This window comes from Stenella coeruleoalba (assembly GCF_951394435.1).
Source record: "Stenella coeruleoalba genome assembly, chromosome: 18".
Taxonomy (NCBI): domain Eukaryota; kingdom Metazoa; phylum Chordata; class Mammalia; order Artiodactyla; family Delphinidae; genus Stenella; species Stenella coeruleoalba.
This window is the reverse complement of record NC_137164.1, coordinates 24,555,575-24,582,186: the sequence shown is the minus strand read 5'-3', so window position 1 is coordinate 24,582,186 and position 26,612 is coordinate 24,555,575. Positions and strand designations below refer to the sequence as shown.

Below are 26,612 nucleotides of genomic sequence, written 5' to 3'. Positions count from 1 at the left end.
AAAAACACATGTTCCTATCAAAGCATGTAAAATTAATGAACACATTTTATATGAAGCTCAAAAAATACTCTCTTGGGCTTCCCTGGTGGCGCAGTGGTTGAGAGTCCGCCTGCTGATGCAGGGGACTCGGGTTCGTGCCCAGGTCCGGGAGGATCCCACATGCCGCGGAGCAGCTGGGCCCGTAAGCCATGGCTGCTGGGCCTGCGCTCCGCAACGGGAGAGGCCGCAACAGTGAGAGGCCCGCGTACCAAAAAACAACAACAACATCAACAACAACAAAACTCTCTTGCAAGCTGTACTCATTAAAGAAAACTATCAATGAATACATTAAACAAAAACAAAAATTCAAAGCAACAATGGCTTCAAAGCTAATACCTGAAGAAGGCTGAAATGTAGCAAAGTCATAAAGGATAGGGATAAAACATGTAACTGACAGAGTTTATCTAAAGATAAAACAGTTCTTTTGACACCAGGCAAAGGGATCAGGGAAAGATGGGGGTCAGTAAGTGGTGAATGGCATGGCAGACTTTCTGCATGGCCTTCACTGTTGACCTAAAGGATCATCTCACAACCAATAGGAACCGCTGAAGAGGCTTGTATAAACCTCCCCTAACAGCAGGTCTGAGGCTGCCTCAAACTACTGGAGTGTAAACCAGGCCTTTTAATTTCTATGATGTAAAGTAAGTCCATTTGGCCACTAGATGGAGATCAGGTTACTCTGCCATTGACAGGGAAGCTGCTGGCAGTCAGCAAGTGATAAGTATGGTACTGAGAACCTATTCTCTTTTCTCAGTACTTCTATGGAAGGTATTTTCCAAGAGCCCAGATCAGGAGCAAACCAATGTTGAATAAAGGGTCCATAAATGAGGAGTAGGTTGAGGGATTGATTAGGAAGGTAGCTGTAAAAGACACATTTTTGCTTGTTATTACCATTGCTCCTGGAATGACTCATATTTAGATTTGGTTGTACAAGCTACTTGTAAATAGTAACATAAGCTGGTCTAAATAAAAGCAATTAAGTATGCTGTCTCATTATTTACCAAGCAGTGAGAAGGAAGAGGAGAGATGTGACCAAAAATTACAACAATGGCAGATTATGTGGACAATGAATTCTGTCTGTTTAGACATAAAGATATATGCTCATAATTTGCTCCAAAGTTTGAGTATGTGTGTAAGTGTATATTTTCAATATCAACAAAATGGATCAAGAAACATCAGAGATGGAAGGAGAATGTTAGATAACATTCTAACGTTCTAATTTTACAAATGGAACTATCATTCAATTCTGAATTATGTAACTTTATTACTGAATAAGTTATTTCTATTATAGCTGCACTTTGAACTGGAGACATAAAGTTACACATTTCCTAGAAAATGTTTGGTTTGTAGAAGGATCAGATACTGCCTTGTATAATATAGCAGAGTATTTTGATTATTTTTGAGATGTTAGATACTATATTTCTGTTCATTTCTAACTTAGAAACTATATATATTCATTCAATACTTATTCAGTTACAACTGATAAACTGAGACAGTTAAAAGAATCCATTTGTTGTCAAAAAGCTTCAATTTCGTATAATTGAGTATAAACAAGCATATCTGTCTACTGTGTACCAATCATCATGCTAAGGGCTGGAGATACAGCGATGTACAACAGAGGCAGGAAAGTCACTGGGAAGAGGAGAGTTACATGGTTAAAACACAAACAGGGGTTAATTTTTGTACCAGTGAAGACCCGTTATCAAAATCATGAGTGACACTCCTTTTAAAAGTTCTGTTGTGAAAGATAAACTTAATTGTTATAACCTTGTTATAACACATGAGAAATTGAAATAAAATATAAGAAATTCAAACACAATAGTATTTACTATTAGGCATCAATTACTGTAATGAAAAGAGGAGCTTAATTCAAAGGGAGAAGAAAGTAATCTTCAGAATAATGAAAGAAGAAGAACCACAGTTAATTAATTTTCTAATTACTGTCATGGATAGTGACCAACATTCAGTCTGTTACTATGATAGATCCACTGCACTTAATGACATGTTTATTTTAGAGTAATACATTTGTTTTAGCTTAATTAAATTAATATACTCATACCCTTTCAAAAGGATTTGGGGCTGCTGGCCTATATTGGTTTGCGATTTTCAAGATGTTCCTATAATCTAGGAATATGTATTACTCATTTACAAATACACACACACACACACACACACACACACACACACACACATATATTTCTCCTGTAAGGAATATCACAAAAATAACCACAGAAAATAGTAACTATTAATCAGATATCAATGGAGTAGTTTGTAGAAATTTCTTATCTTGTTAACTGGTTCTTTACAAGAGCAACACAGTTGGCAGGAACCTACCTTTCTTTTTGCTGGATAAAAATGAAATGTAAACAAAGAAGTTTTCCTCTGAAGGTTAAAATAAATAAATTACAAATAAAATAAATCCTTTTACAATTCGGTTTAGCATTTATGGGTACACAGCGTTCCTCACTGCTCACATTAGTTCCAGACAGCAACTAGATTAGCTGGTGACTGAGCCATTTCTGGAGCTGTGGAGCTTCCTCCCTCTGTGGTGACCTGTTCCCATATTTCTTGCTAGTGCGGGGTTGGGTCTACTTATTATGACTGCTAAACTTCCATTCTCTGGAAATAAGGAGGTTGGTAAAAACACATCTCTATTGTATGCATAATTCTTCTTATCTTCTCTAGTCTAAACGTTTTGGCCTTATACTAATGAGCTGCGTTTTAGATGCTCAGTATTTCTGTTTCCTTGGTAGCATGGGGCGATGCTGACGACAATGGCAGAAGTGAGAACAGATGCAAAGGTGGTGCTGGAAACTGATTAATGCTTAAGGTTAAAAAATAAAAGTTGATAATTGTATTTGCATGTTGTGAGGTGAGGAACCTATATATTTAAGCACTGACAGACAAAAAAGGCACATTTTTACTTTTTAACTATCTAGAAGGATAGATCTGTCTTTTTCTGTTATGAGTCCCAAAATTATTTTAGCTATTTAAGTAAACTACATTTGAGTCACTGGGCCGGGAGTTTCCACGACTGTGGCATTTGCGACTAAATGAATGAATTTATAACTGAATGTGTACCCTTAAGAGGTAAGGTCAATTCAAATGGTACCTGCATAAGTCTGTCACCTTCTTGTCCAATCATGTTTCTCCATTCCATGAGTGACCGCTGCAGATGTTCCAGTCCAGTTTCCCAAAGCCGGATGCGACCTCCCATGTCAACAGTGACAACGCCACCTTTGCCCCACTCAGCCAGCAGTGCATCTGTGTCCGAGATAGTAGATAGCCACGTGGTATATGGTGAGAGAGAGTCTGATCTGCAAAAGAAATCAGTGTTCAACCAGTGAAGTCCAGGTAATGAAGTTAGTTTAACCTGATTTAGGTTCATTAAACTTCCTACAAAGAATTCTCATAGTTAAACAACACGGACCTACTGTACAGTACAGGGAACTATACTCAATATCTTGTAATAACCTATAATGGAAAAGAATCTGAAAAAGAATATATATATATGTATACGTGAATCACTTTGCTTACACTTGAAACTAACGCACATTGTAAATTAACTATACTTCAGTAAGGAAAGTAATGCTTTAAAAAAACATTCTAATAGTAAGCACAATTAAAAGATAAGATACCAACAGATCCACATGTAAGGAAAAAATACATAGTTATTTACTGGTTATTTACATATTCCTGTATTTGTAGATTCTGGATGACATTAGCATTCACTGTCAGGAAGAAAGAAACTCTACACCAACTGACACCTCACTTACCCTCAGCGCTGGACACACTCCTTAGGGGTCTAAGGTCAGTGCTGAAACTAATGTCTTGTTTATGTGCTTTAATTGCATTTATATTTAATATTTTGCCTTTTCTAACTTAGAAAGTTATAAGGATTTATAATAAAGAATTTATATATTTCTTGTATTATATATTTCATACATATACCTATTTCTGATATTATATACAGAAATAGTCATTTCTAGGAATGCAACTTTCACCTATAAGAGTCAACTGCACACTTCCTTTACCTCAGTATAGCTTTCACTACACAAAAGAAACACAGATTATAAATTCTAATTACCAGTGTTGGCTCTCTAAATACATCTGATATTTTCTGTATGAAATAAATGGTCTAAAGGGATGATCTAACAGATAATAAAAACATAATACACTATCAATGTAGATTTGTTAAAACCACAAAACTACTACATAGTGGGTAAATTCTTATAATATACTAAAGAATAAATCAAGGCGACTTTAGCCTTTTTATCAGTCTGCCTTAGTAGATACTAAACACAGAGTGACAAAGCCAGCCGTTGTGGAACATGGAAGTCTTAGAAAATGTTTATATGAAGAGAACAAAAACAGTAGGATGGAAGAAGTGTTTCAGAACTACTAGAAGGACTCAACGAAGATAACATTTGATATAATACAGGATTCATCTCATGGTGCTCTCTCAAAAAATATTTGCCTTAGGAAAAGAATTAGTAGGTACAGATGGTGAAGTAAAAGGGTACTCAGAGTAATGAAATTTCTCCACCTACGATGTTTAAAACTCTGCCACAAGTGCTCAAGATGAATGATTCTATTGAGCACAGTACCTACTGGTTGCTTATTTAACTCTCCACCATGAAACTTTAAATTTACAGGGGCAATTTCTTCAGTATGTCAAAAATGTGCTTGAAGATATCACATATTTGCTACAACTTGCACGCCAGGTCTAGAATCTCTTCTTCACCTTTTTTTAAAAAATGCACATTCCCTTTATATATAATAACAAAGTCTTTAAGGAATACATAGAATTATAGTAGAGTGAAGCCCAGATTTATATACTCCTGTATATCAGAGCTAAGTAGTATCATTTTACAAATGCAAATAATACAAAAATTTGAGGAATAATACTCACATTTTACTGAGAGTGAAAGTGATGTATTCATTTTGGCCCTGCAGTCACATATAGTTTTACTGTGTTTTCTATTACTGGAAGCTAGCCATCAAATGGAAAATTCCTGCTATCTAGCAAAATACTAAATTTAAGCAACGAGCAACAAAACTGAAATCCAGATGGGTTGTTCCCTTGGATTACATATATGCCAAAAACGGCAATAGTTAATCTCAAGAGAAACTCAGGATATACTGATAATGAACAGACTCTAAACCACATGGCATTTGAAATATGGCAAGTCCAAATTGAGATGTTCTGTAAATGTAAAATACATACTGGGTTTCAAAGATGCAGAAGAAAAAAGGAATGTCAAGTATTATTAAAATGTTTATATTAAATACATTTCAAAACAGTAATACTTTAAATATAATGGGTTAAATAAAACACTATTAAAGGTAATTTCACCTGTTTCTTTTTTTACTTTTCTAATGTGACTACTAAGAACATAAAATTACATATATGGCTGACATTCTATTTCTATTGGACAGCACAGCACTAAATGAATGAAGTATGGTGATCAGCTGGCACTGGCTGAATATATATAGCTGCCCTTCCAGATGTTACTTCTATGGCAGGTATAACATATGGTTCATACAGAAAGTTAACAGAGAAAAGCACTGAAATAAAAAGCTGGAGTCAATTAGGGAGAAATTAAGAGAAATACTGAAAAAAATCATCATGCTTGAGAAATATAAAAAAAAAAAGAAATATTGAAAAAAATCATCATGCTTGAGAAATATTGAAAAAAATCATCATGCTTGAGAAATGTAAAAAAAAAAAATCATCATGCTTGAGAAATGTAAAAAAAAAATAAAAAGCTAGGGTCAATTAGGGAGAAATTAAGAGAAATATTGAAAAAAATCATCATGCTTGAGAAATGTAAAAAAAAAAGGTGTTCTTTTCTTTTGCTACTTGAACTAATAGTATGTGTTTTTTTTTCTGCGGTACGTGGGTCTCTCACTGTTGCGGCCTCTCCCGTTGCAGAGCACAGGCTCCGGACGCACAGGCTCAGCGGCCATGGCTCACGGGCCCAGCCGCTCCGCGGCATGTGGGATCTTCCCGGACCGGGGCATGAACCCGCACCCCCTGCATCGGCAGGCGGGCTCTCAACCACTGCGCCACCAGGGAAGCCCTAATAGTATGTTTTAATGAACATACAATGGAATAAGAAATTCCCCCAAATGACGAAAAGCTATTTTTCATTAAACTGACACATTAAGATGTTCCAGGAAGACATTCTTATATATGTTGGAACAAGTAAATCTATTTCTTTGGATAATACTTTTATTCTTCATATTTCTCGGACCTGCCTAAAAGGTCCTAAGAAATGAAACTGTGTTTCTGAGTTATTTTGTACAGTCACGCTGAGCAATTTTCTCCTGGGAGTTGGAGGCGTGGGTCAACAGGAGGTCTGGTGACGTCTGGGTGACTGACAGGGGTAGCTGGCCTTCCTCTGACATTGGAAGCCTCTCCAGGCTCCTTTCCCCAGGATTTTGGGTGAGCCTTTAACCACTGTGTTGTGAGGCCTCAGCTGCCTGTGAGGGAGTACATGTTAGGAGGGGATGTACATCAGTCTATACAAAAGCAGGCACACGCTTAGGATGAGAAAGGGAGATCGGGCATGGATGCATCCAGAAAGGGATGGGCTACAGGTGAGGACACATGTGTCTGTCAAGGGAGAGATGGAGCATCATTGCTTCTCCTTTTATACCCTTAGTCTAGTTAGTTCGAATGCTTTGCTTCCACTGCTGAACAGTAATAAAGGCAGCCAGTGGTAACGAGCTCCATTCCAAATCTCTGGAATCCTTTGGCTACCGTACAGCCTTCACAATGGTAGATGCTCAGTTACATATTTAAAAACAATATTAAACCAATGCTATTTAAATTCCTTTGACATCTTGAATACATTTACCTCAGAAAACTAATATACGGAGTTAATAAATATGAAGAGTTTAGCTGTACTAAAAAATGCTGTTTCAAAAAAATTTATCATTAGGACAGATCAAAAAGGAAAAATGAAGGCTTGAAGGCTGTTAGACTTATACCTAGGTAACATTTGAACATTTTTCCAGAATGAAAATAAAAATGGCAGTAAAGAATGCAGAACAGGGACTTCCCTGGCAGTCCAGTGGTTAAGACACTGTGCTTCCACTGCAGGGGGCATGGGTTTGATCCCTGGTCAGGAAACTAAGATCCCGCATGCCATGCGGCATGGCCCAAAAAAAAAAAAAAAAAAAAAAGGAATGCAGGACAGCAAGATATAAACCAACTGTAATTGAAAAAACCAAAAAAGAGCTTGCTATTTAAGGAAGCAAAAAGCACACATTTATTCAGAGTACACGATAAGAATTCACTCATTTTTTTAATCTGACACACAAGCTAAGAACAAAGGTGAAAACAGATTACCCAGGAATAGGGATGTATCGGAGTCTCTTTGATTGGAGATCAGTGACTTCTATATAACCAGCTGTTTGTGGAGGGATAACATCTGCAAACAAGTCAAGACATGAGCCGAGGGTTAAATTACTGCATGATACAAAAATAGGACCTAAAGAAAGCATGGATGCTGCTAAAAGTGGAATGAAGTTTAGAGCGTAGAGCAGAACTCTGGGACCCACTTGACAAGGTCCTGCGCTGGCCAATTCCAGCCTTGAGGCTAGACTCTCAGAATTATGTTTTTGTCAGGGAACTACAGAGACTGTGAAATAGATGCATGTTAGTGATTCTTTACTGTCAAGAGCATTACCTAAATTCCTTTCATTTTCTTTGATAGCTTCCCCAAATGGGTCAATGTTTTATTTTAGCACTTACAGTTCATTTGAAAATATTTCATCATTTGAATTCTCTTTTTCCTTCCCAGGAAATCACAACGACGACGGTATAACACAGTGGAATCAGCACCTACTTTGAAACTGGACTGGCCTGGTAGAAAATCCTGGCTCTGATATTTCCTAACTATGTTTTACGCTGGCCAAGTTAGTTCTCTGAGACCTGCCTTCACCATTTGTAAAATGGGGATAACGACAGCATCTGAGCATCATAAACATTATTTGCACCCAATTAGTAGTTGCTCCACCCACAGTGGCTGTTATTATTAGGACCCTTCAAGACAAGAAAAGGTGAGGTGAGGACTGAGCAGTGGGGCGAGGACTCTGGGTCATGAAGAATATGAAAAGGCGGGGAAGGAGAGGGTGATGAGATATGGGGGGACAGAGTCCTCAACTCCAATTCTAGAGTTGTTTCCCAGCAAATTCCAGGCATTTATTGACTTTTTCCCCAAAGCCCTGAGTACCACCACCATGCTCATCATCACCAGCTGCCACCACTGTGTCAGGAACACTGCATCAGGAACACTGCTTAGTCTTTGTAGATAGTGTTTTTAACACTGACAACAACAAAGACCTTGGATTCCTGTTTGAGAGATGAGGAAGTAGAGACTTAACAGAGGTGGTGTAATAATGGGACTTGCCTGGAGAGTGATAGATAGAGAAGGCTTTCAAAACCAGGCCTTTCTTCTGGCTTTAAGATCTCTGCTCTGCCCACCGTTCCACAAAGATCCTACCTGAGCTGACCGTAGGGCAGCAATTTAAAAATGCCTTATTTTACAAAATCTTGGCCACCAATGTCTCTTTAAAAAAAAAAATCCCCCTACAAAGAACCCATACTCTTAAAGAATTTTGTCTGTTGTCTACCTCTTATTATAATTTCTGATTAGAATGAGATATCTGGAATGTCCACATTGAATTTATCCAATGTAGTTTACAAAAAATAAGAAACTTGGCATTTTAATTTCATGTTTGCAGCTGAAGTTTTTTGAGTAGGCCATCTGAAAACCTCAATATATCTCTTATTTATTCAACAAACGTGATCGAGCTTACTTTGCACCAGACACTATACGAAGCATTGGGGATACACAGGAAAGAGATGTGTGTGGTTCCTGCCTTGTCTGAGGAGCCCACAGCATAAAGAGGAAAGCTCCTTTTATTTTTTTAAATCATTGTGAGCCTTTAGGGACTTCGAAAGGATTCTAGGGTGGGAATCACAGCCCTGGGGCCAGGTATGAGCTGCAGAGCTAGGCACGGAGTGGTCCCAGAGGGCAAAAGGGGGCAGGAGGAAGGGAAAGTGATGTCCACGGACAGCAGAGAGTAAGGAAGGAGAGTTACTATGGTAACCCGACCACCCAGCTGAATTGGCCATCCTCAGATAGCCATTTGTACAAAGCCAACATGCTTATCGTAAGTCATGCACCGCCTGCATTGGAAACGTTGCCTGGGATATAAGGTCAGTCTTGGACAAAGTTTTGCACCATATATCATTTTTGACAGTTCCTGCGGCTAGCACCTAACTGAAGTGGGTTGAATTACTTATAGACCCTGGTTCTTTGCCAAAAATGATGAGTTACGGAAGCGGTTGGGATCACTAGCGCTGCCTAGCTAGCCAGCTGCATCTGGCCTGCCACTTAGACGCATTCTCCTCTTCACAAGTAGTAGTATTAGACTGAGCTACCGCCACCAGTGCTTTTAGACTGCCTGAGAAAGCAAAGTAAGCCAACACATTTTAAGTATCTTTCTTTCTACAGCTTTCTTTCTTTCTTTTTTTTTCAATGTGCAAAGTTAATTCCATGGCATAAAGAGGATGAGAAAATGCAATAATGGCTGTGTCTATTTCAGGAAGGAGAAAGCAAGAATTTTATTCCTTGCGCTAAAACATATTTTCACGTATCAGAAAAGGCAATTTGTGGCTATAAAGCACTTTAAGGGTGGTGGTAGTGATGGTGGTAATGGCAAGGCTTGAAAAATAATCAGAATGGATGTTTCCGGATTTGAAAATAAATCAGCTCAGAATACATGATTGAATTAAGGAAGTGAAAACTGTGGCCAGATTTCCCTCCAAACTTAGCCAAATCCTTGTCTATCCATTTTAAATGTTTCAAAACTGTAGAGAGGATGGAGGTTCAGGAAATTTCCATTACATTTATAATCCAGGTGGATTTCGAAGAGAGGTATAAATATCTCAGGATTAGTTCACTAATGATTAAAGGGAAGTCACTGCTGCAGCATTTAGTGCGCGGTTCCCATATAGAGTGGGGACAGCTTAGACGCACAGTGCGAAGGTTAGGAGGGGGTATAAAAACCGTCAGACAAGGTAACCAAGAGCATTTTCAGAGGGAAGATGAAATTATATAAAAAAATTCACTCCTTCAAGCAATGTAAATTGATGTACTTCTGTTAACTACTAGGTTAAATGCACTTCTGTATTCACAGATTAAAAGAGTGATGTGTGCCCTGAGATTGTGCTAATACCAAATCTTTGAATTGACTCAAAGTTCAGAAAACAGTACACTGCTTTCAATCAAGAGTCATTATTTTGTATTTAAAGAGCTGAGGCCTATGATTTAAAGTAAAAAAAAAAAAGCTAACGTTTAACTAGAAGGAAAATGATTGGAAGAAAGAAGTAAATCTCTCCCCATCTGCATTGACCACAATTTATACCATCTCTGTAAAAGTCACCAGGAGAGTAGCCTTTACAATTGCTATTGACTTCTTTAATAAAAGGCTGATGTGCATTAGTTCCTGACTAATCAGGTGGTGGGATTCTATTTACTTTAAAAAGATTAATTTAGCTTGAATTATCATTAGAGATCTATAGGCACATAGATTAAAGAGTCAAACAGACGGAAGGAAAAAATCATCAGCCTTGACTTTCCTCCTCTCACCCCTCATGTTCTGCTCCCCGAGATGCTTTCAACTTCTTAAAGCTGTTTCTTTGGTATTCACCTTCATCCTTATGGTGCTGTCTTCATGTTTTAGTTTTAGGCATTATTTATTGACTTCTCACCATGTAAGATGAGAGTTTAACTCTTCACATACCCCTCCCCCTGCCTACCACCTCATTTTTCCCATCCCCCAGTACATTTATATGAAAATTTTTCATTAGATTAACATCCAGCACTTATGTTGTTATGATTATATAAATGCTCTTTACAGCTGAGCTATGTCTTATCATAGCATTATTGCTTTTTCTTTTCATGGAGTTAATAATCATGCTTTGTTGTTGGTTTACTTTTTTACGTACCTAGCACAAATTCATCCTCGAAGTTTTCCCTATGTCAAAATTTCTTAATGTGTTCAAATAGTTGGGTTTATCAACTTCACTTTCTTGGAGGCATCTCTCCTGAAATCTTCTCAACTTTTCTAATCCTAGGAATCTGGTTGATTCCTAGGCCTGTGCACAGCTAGCATCCTGAGATCTCCCTTTACCATTCTCTTAGGATTTTTTTTTTTTTTTTTTTTTACAGCCCACATATAAAAAATTATTCCTGGGTTTCCATGATGGTGCAGTGGTTAAGAATCTGCCTGCCAATGCAGGGAACACAGGTTCGAGCCCTGGTCCAGGAAGATTCCCCATGCTGCGGAGCAACTAAGCCCATACACCTAGAGCCCGTGCTCTGCAACAAGAGAAGCCACCGCAATAAGAAGCCCACGCACCGCAACGAAGAGTAGCCCCTGCTCGCCGCAACTAGAGAAAGCCTGTGCACAGCAACGAATACCCAGTGCAGCCAAAAATAAATAAATAAATGTATTAAAAAAAATTATTCCTTTGTGTCAGACACTAACCTAAGCACTTTCTATACATTTGGAATATTTAAGGAACATTACCTTAAAAAATGAGGATAAATAAAACTCCTAGCAACCAAGAGAAAAATGGCAAAAATATATAAACAGGCAATTTTCAGAAGAGTAAATCACAACATATAAAAAGATACTCAAACTTACTAGAAATCAAGGATGTGCACAATAAAAGGTCTGACCTTTGCAAGAGAAGATGGGGATGGAGAGTAGCCTCATCTTTTATGCTGCTGGAACAATAACTTTGGGTAACAATTTGGTAATTTCACTCTTAGATATATACCCTACAGACTCCCCACATATACACAAGGAGACTGGTACAAGAATACTTGTAATAGCAAAAAATTGTAAAGAACGTAAACGTGTACCAATAGAGAACAGATGAATAAACTGACTGTGCTGTATGTACAGCAGTGAAAATGAATGAAGTGTGGATGATGACAAAGATTCTCTGCTTTATCTAGAGAGTCTGGTATTAGTGAAAGGATAGACACATACTGTGTTGGCCAAAAAGTTCGTTTGGGTTTTTCCGTATCATCTTATGGAAGGTGTTACGGAAAAGCCCGAACGAACTTTTTGGCCAACACAATATAGATGAATGGAACACAAATAAAAATCCATAAACAGACTCACATATGTGGTCAGTTGATTTTCTGAAGAGGTCCAAAGACAACTGAATAGAAAAAGGACAATCTTTTCAGCAAATGGTACTGGAACAATTGACTATCCCCACGCAAAATAATGAGTCTCAGTCCACACCTTGCGCCATATAAGAAAATTAACTCAAAGTGGAGTACAAACCTAAGTGTAAAATCTAGAAATATGATATTTCTAGAAGAAAACATAAGAGATTTGGCCCTTCACCAAAATGGGAGAAAATGTTTGGAAAGCATGTATCCGATACTGGACTTATATCTAGAATATATAAAGAACACTCAAAAATCATTAAAAAGAAAAGTAATCCAATTCAGAAAGTGGGAAAAGATTTGAAGAGACGTTTCACTAAAGAAGATAGATATGAAAAGATGCTCAACATCATTTGGCACTAGGGAAAATGCAAATTAAAATCATAATGAGCTATCACTACACACCTGCTAGAATGCTGAAAAACTGACAATACCAAGCACTGAAAAGGTGGCAGAGCAACTGGAACTTTCACCACTGCTGACAGGAATGCAAAATGGTATTGCTCTTCTGGAAACCAGTTGGGCAGTTTTATCATAAGACATAAAAATGCCATTCCTACATATTTACCCAAGTGAAGCAAAAACTTATGTTCACTTAAAAATCTGTGCAAACATGTTCGTAGCTGCCTCATTAATTATTGCCCAGAACTGGAAACTATACAAATATCTATCAACTTGTGAATGGATAAGCAAACTGTGGTATATCCATGCAATGGACTACTACTCAGCAATAAAAAGGAACAAACAACTGGTACACACAACATATATGATTCTCAAATACATAATAGTAAGTGAAAGACGCCAGACTCAAAAGACCACATACTGTGTGATTCCATTTATATGACATGCTGGAAAAGACAAATCAATAAGGACAGAAATCAGATCAGTGGGGGTCTGGGGGAAGGCAGAAGGCTTGATGGCAGAGTGGCACAGGGGAGGTTTTTGGGGAGATGGAACTGTTCTCTGTCAGTTATGGTGATGGTTACACAACTGTATGTATTTGTCAAACTCACAGCACCATACACTAAAAAGGATGAATTTTACTCTGTGTAACTGGTCCCTAATAAGAACAAATGAGAACAATAAAATACTTAAATAACAACACTCTGTCTGATGTGTGGAGAATGGGGGGTGGGGGAAGAATGGAAGAGGGAACTCTGTCAGAGGGCTACTGCAGCGTTCCAGTTCAAGATGGTGGTGATTTGGATGTTGGCAGCTCAACTGTAGACAAGTGGGTGGACGTAAGGTATATTAAGGTTGTATCCAAAGGACATGGTGATTGATGATGATGTGGAGGATGAGGGAGAAGTATCAGGGCTGACCCACTGGTTTCTGGGTGGATGAAGGTGCACTGAATTCTGGTATAGAATTTCTTGTAACTCCTGGAGTGCTCTGTAATGCCTCTGTACCTTTCTCATGGGGTTTTCTCTTCCTGGAACAATTCCTTCATCCGATTCCCTCCCATTCATCTTTCAAGAGTCAGCTCGGAATCACAAGCCTGGCTTGTAAGCTCCTCCTTTGTGTTTATATATCACCTTGTGAATATGCCTATAGCACTGCACTGCAATTGTCAGTGTATTCACCTGCCTCTTCTACCATAAAAAACATTCTAAGGAAATGGTGATTTATTTGGAAGGAACTAATTCTAACATTATCATATAACCAGGACTTTTCAAACCCAGTAACAGATTATTATAATGTGTTTAGTACTATATTTATGAAGTCCACACTAATATAATGAATGTAAACACAGGACAATATTACTACCACTATGATGCAAATAATAATCAGTGGCTCGATGATCAAAAATTTTTATAATTATCCTTTATGATGAAAGCCAGTGTGGTTCAGTAAGCGTAGATGTGGCCTTGGGTTGGAAGACTTTGGTGCAAATCTGGGCTCTGCTGACCACGGCTGGGGAGAACCCCAGCAAGTTACTTTACCTCTCAGTCAGTTTCCCTGCATATAAACTTGAGAGTACATTAATGATAGAATGGGAATTTGACGATTAAACGAATTTATACAAGGAAAAGTGATCAGCACAGGACCTGGCATAAGATATGCAGTAATAAACATAAGTTGACTTTCAGGGCACTGGTAAGTGAATCAGGCTGCATAAGTCCCTGGCCTTTAGACACAGGAGTTTAAGGCAAAAGTCTTAAACTCCTATGAGAAGTTTAGTGAAACCCTTCTGAGCACATATAGGTCTTTTTAGCTACTAAACCCTGTTAAAATTATTCATATTCATAAATATAAAATGATAATGATAAGTTAAATATCCCTACCAAAACCAAACTACCTTTGACTAGCTTGATAAAATAGGAATTGGTAAGTTTCTTACCTTTTGGGTAGATATCCTTTAGAGGGACTTCTCCTGGGGGCAAAATCCTGACTATCTGATTAGTATCCAAAAGCGTCACACAATTGCGCTGCTTTGGAGTTCCAATTTTCTTCTTCCCTCCATAGAATGTATCAGTGACCCTCGATTTATGCAAAGACGTTGGCCTTTTCCAAGAATAAACTTCACTAGGTGACTAAAAAAAAAAAGGAGAGAAATTCAAGCACTGAAGTATTATAAAGTACATTCACAACTTTTACAATGCAGTCCTTTAAGCAGATACCAGTGGTAAACTTATATTTCACAAATATAAGAAAATCAAATTATTCCTTAACCTTTTTGAATTTGGTACAGAAGAGAGCTGCTTCATCAATAATCATAATTTTCAGACGAGTGTGAAATATGCAACGCATTTTTTATCTTGAATTATAGCTAAAAAGAGGAAATATAATAATACAGGTAATTTAAGTAACTATAAATAACTATACTATAGCATCCACTATCTGGCATAAGGAATAGTATTACCAGTATTTCTCAAGCCCCTGGAAGGCCCCTTTTCAATCACCTCTCTTTCATATTCCCTAGATTTCAATTCTTCTGAAATTTTGTGTTATTTTCTCTTGCTTTACTTAAAATTTTTACCACATATCTATTTATCCTTCTCTACTCCAAGATCACAGATATTCTCCTATGTATTTGTTAAACATTTTGAAGTTTTGCCTTTCACATTTAGTTCCTTAACCCCTCAGGAGTTTATTTCTGTGAGTGGTATGAGGCAGGGCTCCATGCTTATCTTTTTTTCACATGGATAGCTAATTGTTCAAATATCATTAACCTTTGCCCACTTATCAGCACTGTTATCGGAAAAGTTTCATGTATGTAGGCAGCTGTTTCTGGGCATTCCATTCTGTTCTACTGTATATTTTTCTACCTCTAGGCCAATACCATGTGGTCTTAGTTACTAAAGCTTTATAATAAGCCTTGAAATTTAGTAGGGCAAGTACCTCTGCTTTTTTTTTTTTTTTTTTTTTTTCTGCGGTACGCGGGCCTCTCACTGCTGTGGCCTCTCCCGTTGCGGAGCAACAGGCTCCGGACGCGCAGGCTCAGTGGCCATGCCTCACGGGCCCAGCCGCTCCGCGGCATGTGGGATCTTCCCAGACCGGGGCACGAACCCGTGTCCCCTGCATCGGCAGGCGGACTCTCAACCACTGCGCCACCAGGGAAGCCCTACCTCTGCTTTTTATTCTTGGTTCTTCTTCAGAAATGTCTTGGTTATTGTTTGCCCTTGCTCTTCCATAAACATGTGTGAGAGTTGCATTTGCATTGCATCCTTGTCAGTACTTGGTATTGTCAGTATTTATTTATTTATTTATTTATTTTAGCCATTCTAATAGGCAATAGTAGTATCTCATCGTGGTTTTATTTTGCATTTCCCTAATGACTAATGATGTTGAACATCTTTTCATGTACTTAATTACCATCCATATATCCTCTTTGGTAAAGAGTCTGTTCAAGTCTTTTGCCCATTTTTTTTATACATTTACCTCCGATTTTATTTCTATATCTACTTAAATACATTGAAAACCATGAGTTCACCCAGATACACACAATTCCAATCCAACCACTATAGGACTCACTCTAGTTTTCTTTCCTTCTGTATCTGTAACTCCCTTCTTTAACAGTGAGAAACCTAGACGTCATTACCCTTCATATACTTACTTTTTGGCTCAGTCCCACTGTATATGACTCATCTCCCATCTCCACCACTAACTTTCCCTTCCAGGCCAATGCCCTCCTCACTCTGCTTGGCCTGATAGCCCACAGTGAGCTATGCGCATGTATCAACAAACTCTTCACCTTACTTGGGCTCCCACATCCCACACCAGGCTGCCCCTTCATGGGGTACCATCTTCATCCTGGCTGGACTTGATTCCCAATCGCCAGTTGTTACTCCCTCCCACACCACAGATATCTTGCTCATCTGCTCAGCCTCTGACCTCTGACACCTCATAATGGGCCACTCTGCCCATTTTTTATACTGGATTATTTTCTTACTCTTGAGTTTTAAGAAATCTTTATATATTTTGGATACAAGTCCTTTGTTGGACATGTGATTTGCCAATATTTTCTCCCAGCCTGTAGACTGCCCTTTCATTCTCTTAACAGTTTCTTTTTTACAGAATGGAGGTTTTTAATTTTGAGGAAAGTCACGGTAGTAAAAAAAATTTCTAATGGATCATGTCTAAGACGCTCAGAACAATGTTTAGTAGAAGTGGTGGTAGTGCATATCCTTGTCTTACTCTTGATATCGAAACAAATGCTTTTAACGTTTCACTATTGAGGATTCACTATGATACTTGCTGTCGGTTTTTGTAGCCATCTGGTAGTAGGTTAAGAGAGTTATAATAAGTTCATAATAATTTAGGTGCCTTTGATAATGCTATAAAAAGTTAATAAGAGATGACATGCCCTTTTGTTAATAGTTTTGTGAAGAATCAAAAGAAATTCACATCAAGTCAGAAAGGCACTGTAGTATATAGTAGGAAGGATATGCGTTTGAGGGTCAGTCACCCTTGAGCACAAATCCCAGATCCCTTATTCAATATCTTTGTGGCCTGGGGGATATATCCTCTCTGTTTTTGTTTCTTTCTCTATAAAACCTTGTGCAATTGTTGTAAAAATTAATTATCATGTATGAAATGGTTTAGAATAGTAGAGTGCCTGACTTGTGTTGGGGTCTAAAAAATATGACTGCTCTCATAAAATGCTGAAAGGCTGTCTAACTGAATGATCTAATCTATCATTAAACAAAAATTCATGAACATCTCCGATATGGTGGGTAATAAATACGGAGATGCAGCTTTTAATTTAACAAGGTCCCTAGTCCTACAGTCTACAAAGCATTTCTAGAGGGTCAATATAAACATTACCTTATACTCAGCTTTCTTACCTTTTTATAGTGACATTATATTTCTATACTCATTTCTTCAATCAAAAGATCAATTTTTAAAACAGTTCCACCTTCAGAAAAGTAGCTCCAGTATTCTCTCTACTGATAGCAGCAAACATTGTAGAAAGCACATTAAACATAACTCTTTCATTTAATCAAGGCTGCCGTAGATGCCGTATTCCAACAACATGTTTCATTTTCAGATATATAATCCACAGCAAATGTTTTTTACTTGATAATTAAGAAGACATATGGCAAAGTCCTAAGCCACACATTATCCACCGGGTTTTGGATTTCAGAAGTCTTATACCCTGAAGTACTCATCATTCATTAATTACATGAAAATTTTGAGGCATGTGAGACTGGGGTACTATTAAGCAGAGCCAATATTTTTATCTTTAAGTGACTCTATCATCCCACCTAAAAGCTACAAAGGAAATTATGAAAATTAAATGTTTAATCAAAACACATGGAGTTACATCTAAGGTTATGAGCTGGCAACTTGGGCTGAAATAACCTTTATATTTCATGTTCTCACATTTCCATCAGGGGAAGATGGTACCTAGTTTCACCTCAAGTCAATTATGAATAGCCTCTTCTTTACAGATAATAGTAAATAACAGCAGAAGGAGCCATTTAAAAGCAAATTAAATTGAGACCACCAGCATTTATAGTATAATCTGGACGCAGCAAAACTCAGTGGAAAGTGGACTGGTGTTCATGAGTGTTGAAAAATTTAACCTACAGTTATGAGACTCCAACATATTTCACTTTAAAAAATTCTAGAAGAAATATTATTTTGTTAGTCTCAAATTGTCCCTCTTGACAGATGACACGAGCACACATTAAGACAGCATGATATAAAATCACTGTCAGTAGGTTAACTATTTACCTGTCACATGAGCTCCCATGTATGGAGAATACTGGTTTTCCTTTACTAAATTATATAATTGCACTACAATGTATATGTTAATTTTTAACAAGCAATGAAACCATATAGAATGAATTTTTTTAATGACTGGTCTGGAAAACAGAAGGTTGATCTGAAATACTTACCAGAAAATTATTACGTTTTTAATTACCCCTCAAATGGGCTTATAGAGTATAGACCAAAACGGGGGGAAGAAATAGTTATTCAATCATTTAAGAAATTTATGCTTACCATGAGATCTGGGAAACCAACAACGATTGTAGCATAACTATTCTCATCTGCGAGAATTCGGTTAGGAGAGGCAATCTTTTGTCCCACAGCTGAACTCAGATTTTCAGATGATAGTTGATGACTTGAAATTTTATGAGGTATGCTGAAGTCTGTTTCTAAAAAGTGTCAGAGAAACGTTAAACACCATATGCCCCTAAAATGCTCCAGGAATTAATTTTTGCAAGATTCATTCTCACCAACTCAAACAGAAAAGCACAAATCAAAAAAGAGAAAACGCTTTCAATCACACTCATGGCTTTTTGTCTGAGAAAACTCAGTTTTCGCAATCATGGCATCTTCTCAAAGTGATTTCAAGTATTTATTCAAGAATTCAAATTTTTATTAGCAATCAAGATTAATATAATAGCACTCTGCAGAAAGAGGTGAAACTGGCCCAAACCAGTCTTAGCAATGGTATATTTTAGAATTTTTTTCATAATTACTTTTCATCCCCCCAAAACTGTGATGAATAAAGTAGAAATACTGATGGGCTGTGTAAAAAAGAAATGATGCAATCCTAAAATAGACTTGGAACCTACATATATGTAAACATTCTGACTTGTTAGTTTAAAAAATTCAAAGACAGAATTTAAAAGACGATAGATTCTTGCTTACTGTTTCTAGTGTAGTGACTAAGATTTCTTTTTTGGTATAAAGTTAACATGTTGATATTGTTGTCCTTAAATGATTCTAGAGGACAGTGTGTATGCAGGCATGTACCTACACAGCCACAAACACACAGAACACAGTATTTACCTTGTGTGACTCCAAACCCTGTGCTAGGCAGCTCCTCTTTCAGCACATACAACTGGCAAACCCTACTGTCCTCAGATTCGATGTGTGCAGGCTTAGTTAAAAGATATTTCCTGTAAACAGACAAAACATCTAAGTGAAAAGTCTTTCTTTTTCTAATAACTACGAGGCCAGACTAGGAAAAATCAGAGTTCCCATATCCTGCCCGCCCCCGCCAAAGCCTCCTTCTTTTTTTTTTTTTTTTTTTTTCGGTACGCGGGCCTCTCACTGTTGTGGCCTCTCCCGTTGTGGAGCATAGGCTCCGGACGCGCAGGCTCAGCGGCCAGGGCTCACGAGCTCAGTCGCTCCGCGGCATGTGGGATCTTCCGGGATCGGGGCACGAAGCTGTGTCCCCGGCATCGGCAGGCGCACTCTCAACCACTGCGCCACCAGGGAAGCCCCAAAGCCTCCTTTTTATATTCTGAGTATAATTTGCAGTTTCAGAGTTTCATCATGAATTTAAAAAATAACTTCTTAACACTGTATAAGAGCAGTGCATAATAACAACGCAGTAATAAATGTGAACTGAAAATCCAATACTTCCTGTAAGAGGAAGGGCCATTAAAAAAAAAAAGAAAAGCGACTCTAAAGAGACACATCCGTACTATCATGGAGCCTGCTGTTAATATGACTGATCAGCAAGTAAGGGGGAGCCCAACCTCTGATTTGTGACCAGCTAAGGGACAGAAGCCCTCACTGCTGTAATCCCCTTGATCTACTTGTCTGTAAGATTTCTAATATAGGAATATATAAATAGCCAGGAATCTTTTGCAGCAGGTCACTTCTGCTTGTCAGCAGAGGGCCAGAGAATCTGCATGAATCCAGTAGGTGTAATGCATGAGGGAGGGTGACTCAAAATTTACTGTGCACCCCACTTATGCCGAGTGTACATAATGTCCTTTTCATCAAGAAGTATACGGTCCAATGGAAGAGGCAACACAAACATAAACATAACCAAATAAGAGCACACGAGATAAAATGAAGAAGAAGCTTCTAAGGGGTGGATTCTGTGAAGTTACAAAAAAGCAACAGCATTTGGATGGAGACTGTGGCCCTTTGAAGAGAGGATAAACTAAAAATCTATTTTGAAGTATCTCTAGTTTGGCAAGAATACAGTGAATTCTCAGTGTGCTAACAGGAAAAATCCTAAAGAAATACAGATCAGTTGTAAAAGTCATTATGTTTTCACTGTTAATTTCAAGGTCATCTTCTGAAACACTTTTATAATTACTCTGCAAAGTTACATTTAATTTATTTAAATTTTCCCGTCCCCTCTTCTTCGAAGTTTCACCTATAGAGATGCTGCCAAATACAGAAATTGTTAAAAGACAGACACAGGAAGACAGAGCTGGCTAACTGAGACAGGATGCTGGCTAACTGAGCACACTCCATGAGGTGCTATGTAGATCTACCCACTGATGTGTTTTGCTCTCCACCAGAAGCCATTTGTCTTCTGCTACGAGAAAAACTGTCTGGAGGTTGATGGGAAGTGAGATGGTGTGAGTTCGCCCTTCTAGAACATCCAGCACAGCCAGGGTGTTCCTGAAAACAACAAAAAAGAAAACTGTCTGAAAGGAAATGGTGAGGATATTGGTTGAGTAACCATGGCACAGTCATTTCATGATATATTATACAACCCTAAAAACAATGTTTTTAAGACTAGATAATAACATAGAAAAATGTTAATTGAGAAAATAGATGTATAAAACTCTAAACTATATAAAGGTATGCATAAGAATTAAAAATAAGAAGTGAGAGCGGCCATGCTAGTAGTGGTTGTAGACGGAATTATGGGCAGTGTCTTTTCTTATGTCTGTTTTTCAATGTTCTGCAATGTGGGATAAGATACTTTTAGAATAAAATATTTCTAATTTTATTACATTAGTTTTACAATAAACAAGCATAATTAAAGGAGGAAATAGAATGGACACAATAAGGATCCCAGATTAAATCTCCAACAAAGAGCTCACCCTTTTTCTTTGTAGAATACTAGCCAGTTTTTGTGTGCAAATTCTTTACACATTTTGTAAGTTTCCTAGAGACAAAACAAAACAAAATATTCACTTTAAATGTGTCAGATGCATTCATGTCTATTCAGCTGCTTTTCCTTAAATAAAGTTCTTCAACATGTAATTCTCTGAGAAGCTACCTCTTTATCCACTCCAAGACTCTTACGGTAACATAGATTAAAATATATTTCAAAATTAATTGTGAACTGCATACTAAAACATCTTTAGAATAATGTTTTAGGGGACTTCCCTGGTGGTCCAACCAAATAAATAAATAAATATTTTTAAAAAAGAATATTAAAAAAAATGCCAAATACTGGTTAGAAATAAACATGCTATCTGGTGATTAACTGTGGAATTTGTACCATAGCATAAATACATAGGAAATATTTTGTTTCTTAGATTTGGATATATTTATGACATTTAAAATATCTCTTTTCTTCGTGGTCTTTTAAGACCTAAGTATGCTGTCGTGCAGGGCAGAGGGTAAGCCTTATTTTATATCCATTATCTTTTTCTAAATGGCAGAAAAAATTCTCGTTGGTTAGCCAAAATGTTTACTAGTTTAATTTAGTTAATAAGCTAAAACGTTTATTTATCTAGTAAATGTAATCAGCTGTTGCACTCATAGGTTCATTACATAAATCCAAACATAAACTCGTAACTGGAAAACTATTAAAGTGACTATTAAAGTGCATGTTAGGGATTTGTCATGAATACCACACTCAAATGGCTCATGATGTCCTATTATTGTGAGTTGCGTCCTGACAAGTCTTCATGTGACTATGATGGATACAAAAAGAAGCTACTGATATTGAATTATATATGTATGTATTCTACCTATTTGTATCATATTAAAATTTACAAGTAATAAGAGAATTCTCTTGTGCATTATAGCAAACAAAAGGCACCGCAAGGGATGGGCAGGCATGCATTTTTACGGTTAGAAAGCTATGGAAAATCCTTGGCAATTTGCTGGACAAGTTGGGTATTTCTTACAGCTTCCTCCTTGTTCCACCAGAAAGTTTTCTTAAGTGTAAACTCTTCTGAAGGTAAGATGAGACGATGAAGGGCTTGGCTAGTGGTATCCAACAACAGGATGACATTGCTCTGGAAATAAAGAGAACAGTTTGTTTGTTTGCCTGTTTATTTATTTATTTATTTATTTAATTAATTTAGCAGCAGCCTCTTGGCAGCCTGGGAATAAAGGGAATAGTGATAAATAAACCAAAGGGAAGACGACAATATTGAAATATTTAAGAGACACCATGAAGACACTAAATGTTTTTCCCTAATACAGAATTTAAAGTATTAGATGGTTTAATGAAGATATTTCTAATTATGTAATGCAGAATCTTCTCTTTGAAGATTTTATCTTAAAACCACCGCCTTGTAAATATAGGCTAGCTTAACCATAATTGCTGTTTTATTACATACAAATGAGGAAAGTAAGAGAATTGATAATTTTAAAAGCCCATTTACTTTTATCAAAATTACACTTAAAGAAGGTTCTGTTGAAAATTCTCTTACGCTGTGCATAATTGAATCTCATTTATTCTTTTCACAAATCCAGGTTCAACTCAGAAAATATGTACATGTTATAAAGATGGGTTAGCAAGAAAATATCAAGGACCCCAAGAACCTAGCTAGTAATGACTGTTTCATCTTGACATTCACTAAGCTTGAGAACTTTCATAGCTGGTGCTGTAATAACGTACAGACAAGAGATTGCTCCAGCAGCATTATCACAGTTATGCAAATGAAGTAATAATCTCTCAGTAATTAGGAGGACTTTTTCAAGAAAGAAATTTAAAAAAAAATTAACCTTAGGCATTAAAATAAGTGAACAGAAACACATGAAATAAGAATTTAAAATTGAGAAAGCCAGAAAAGATTAAATATTTTAAAGAGATGCAAAGAAGTGGGCTTTTTTCATTAAAATTTAAAGACATTTGAAGATTATACTAACAGGTTTACAAAAAGGCACCAGAAAGTTTTTTGTCAGGAACTGTCTTTTCTTTCTTTCTTGTTTTTGTTTATTTTGTCTTATTTTGTTTTGTTTTAAATTTGGGGCCCCTTCAGTTATCTTAACCCTTATGAACTTTTCATTTCAAGAACTTTCTTTGGGGAAAATAAAATCACAAAGCACCCGAAGAATTAATATATATTTTGCAAAATATATACAAAACATGAAAAGTCTGTTCATTTGTTCCATAACATTTATCGAGCAGCTTATATTTAAAGCACAAAGGAGAATACAATGATGAATTAACCATGACCCTTGCCCTTTATTACTTAATCCAGTTAGAGGGAAATAAAAAGAAATGTAAGGAGAGTAATGATTCATCTGCAAATCTGAGACCTCATAGTGTGGTTTCAATTTATTTTACTAGTCAATTTTACCGAAGTGCTCAAGAATTAAAGTAGTATTTGTTCCAAAGTCTCCTTTATTCCATATACTCTGAATCTTGGCTGTATTAAAAAATTCTACCAAGCATGTTGACAACGCTTAAATTTTTCCATAAACACTCTTAGAATGCATCATTCTGTATAATATGTAATTCTCCATTAAGAATGTGTGTTAGTAATATTCTTTTTAAAATCAACATGTCATATAAGAAGCACCGTTCCTGGCATTTGAAAGTTTGAAAATGAGGAAAACCTTAAGGAAAACTCTTAAAGTTTTCCTTAAGAAAATGTATTAATAAGTTAAAAATTTACAGTCTCTATTCTAGATTAAATCTTTTTTGAGTAAGTATTTTTTAAAGGAGAAACTCTCTCTTATGATAAATATGTACAATATTAACATGAATTGTTAGCACTTAAGCAATTTGGGGTAATATTAACTTTTCTAAGCAACATAAAGTTCTAAAAATAATGTTTGATGCCAAAATATGATTAAGTAGAAGAATAAGCAGATGATTAAACAGATATGATTATGCAGAAAAATTAGTACAGTTTTGCATTTTTCTTCCTTTTTAGGGTCTAATACTTATATACTCATAACTTTGCATAAGTGAACTGAAAAACTGCATCTTTCTAAGTAACAGAAAACATACAGATATATATATATATATGTTTATATACACACACATATATATGTTTCCAGCCACTGCTGTATTTAGAATTAGTTCTAGAAGCAATTGGCAACATGAAGGAGTTCTGCTGCTCCATCCTTTTAGATGTTAATGGTTTCCTTCTGTAAATGAATAATGATATATTCTGTCTGAGTTCAAAAATAGAATTCTGCATCACATATGAGTACATGTAACTGTGGTTTTGGCTCTCTTTTAAGGGGGGCAGGGAGGAGAAGCGAGTGAGCAATTTTATTATGTTTGTATTTGACTGGGAGAAAAGTAACCTCTGGATGACCTCAATGTCCTAAAGTCTGAAGTTCTAAACTTTGTACAGATGTAATAAGTAATCTCATGGGGTGGGTGGGGGGAGGAGGCTTTATTTTTAGGCATGGCAAAATTTCCCTTTCCTCACTTAAGATTTTATTTTAGCCAGGAATTTTTGAACAACTTCTTAAACTAACCAGGGAAATGTATCTGTTGCCAAGCTGTATAAAGACAAGGGAGAGATGAATTAATGGAAGTACTTCTCTACAATATTTTAGCTCCTTTGTCAGGGCAGAATGGGGGAGAAGGAACTGATGGCAGTGCCCACATTTTTTATTCGATTACAATTATTTTTCATTTGTTAACTTTTACAGTTACATGCTGTTCATCTGGAATTAAGGAGGTCTTAGATCCTAGCAGGGACATAATGTAAAACCGACAGCTGATATATCCTCTCTAGGAAAAGAAGAGGCAGTTCAGAGTACAGGTAGCGAAAGTATCCTGATAAGCTGTGCGTGCCTGCTCAGGGCATTGAGGTACCCTTCTGGAAAACTGTTGAAACTGGTCTAAGGGATAAGCCAGGTAGCATGCAAGAATGCCAGGAGGGGAAGTGTGGGCTGTGCAAGTCAAGCACAGCTTTACACTGAAAAACAGATTTTCTTTGATGAAAGTCCTTATAAGTGAGCAGGGTATTGGTCAGCAATGTTGCCAAATAACTGGATCTTTTGAGAAAATAAAATACTTCCTGAGAACCTGAAAATCTCGTACTTTTAAAGAATTGGTATATGTAAATTTGACAGTTTATCTGACAGCTGAAAATCTGGCAAGATTGTTTGAATAAATACTCCAAATGCAGACTCCTATTTAAATTTGATTGGTTTCCTGAATCAAAAATCACCAAGACATGTGCTTTTTAGGACAGATTCTTCTGGCTATAGAATTCAATTCAATGGCATTGGTATTTTGTTGGAAATCTATAAAGTAAAACCCTTATTCCAATGTGATGGACACAAACCTTTATAAGCAATAGCTGGATATTGATAAATTCTGCTTCTAGGAGAAAGCCATATTGAAAAAAATTGTGAAAACCAGAAAAAATTTTATTAACTCAGAATTTATGATAATTATTTAGGCAAAGTCTAAAGTTAACTTATTTACTCAACGAAATACTGCTGTGTTACTTATGCAACTTTTTATTCTTGATTAGAAACAGTCTAAAAGTACTGTTTCTAGGTAACACTTTACTTTCACAGTGTGTTTAAATACTTTACAAGTAACAACATTACATTTTTTCCATATTTTCCTATTATGAATACTTTAAAAAATTTTCAGACCATTCTTTTCCCCACGTTTCTGCAGTGAGCGACAGCATGGATGAAGTTTAATTCTGGTGATGTCAATCCAATTTGGTTTGAACCTCAGTTCTACTATGTATTTACTGGGCAAGTTATTTAAACTTACTGAGACTCAGTTTTCTCACACGTAAATATTGCTAAAGCTACCTCGCTGGGCCTGTGGAAGAATAACACGGAATAAGGTATGTAACCTTTTCCTTGACACATTTGTCAGCATTTAATAATTGATCCTCCTCCTTGAGATATTCATCACTTGCCGTCTGGGATACCACACCCTGGTGTAACCATCTACTTCACTGGGCACTCATTTTCAGTTCCCCT

The 26,612-nt window shown here is 36.8% G+C and overlaps 1 protein-coding gene across 3 annotated transcripts in view; it reads right to left on the bottom strand.

The window, feature by feature from the left end:
* The window catches only part of VWA8 (von Willebrand factor A domain containing 8), a 364,890-nt gene that overhangs the window by 96,456 nt on the left and 241,822 nt on the right, over positions 1-26,612 (bottom strand). For all 3 annotated transcript variants that reach the window (XM_079902720.1, XM_079902719.1, XM_079902721.1), the window contains 8 exons: positions 22,595-22,705; positions 21,557-21,621; positions 21,003-21,128; positions 19,551-19,660; positions 18,756-18,910; positions 14,647-14,839; positions 7,397-7,478; positions 3,152-3,356 (listed from right to left, as the gene is read on the bottom strand). In XM_079902720.1, the coding sequence (XP_079758846.1) occupies positions 3,152-3,356; positions 7,397-7,478; positions 14,647-14,839; positions 18,756-18,910; positions 19,551-19,660; positions 21,003-21,128; positions 21,557-21,621; positions 22,595-22,705 (1,047 nt within the window). The remainder of the gene's footprint in view (positions 1-3,151; positions 3,357-7,396; positions 7,479-14,646; positions 14,840-18,755; positions 18,911-19,550; positions 19,661-21,002; positions 21,129-21,556; positions 21,622-22,594; positions 22,706-26,612) is intronic.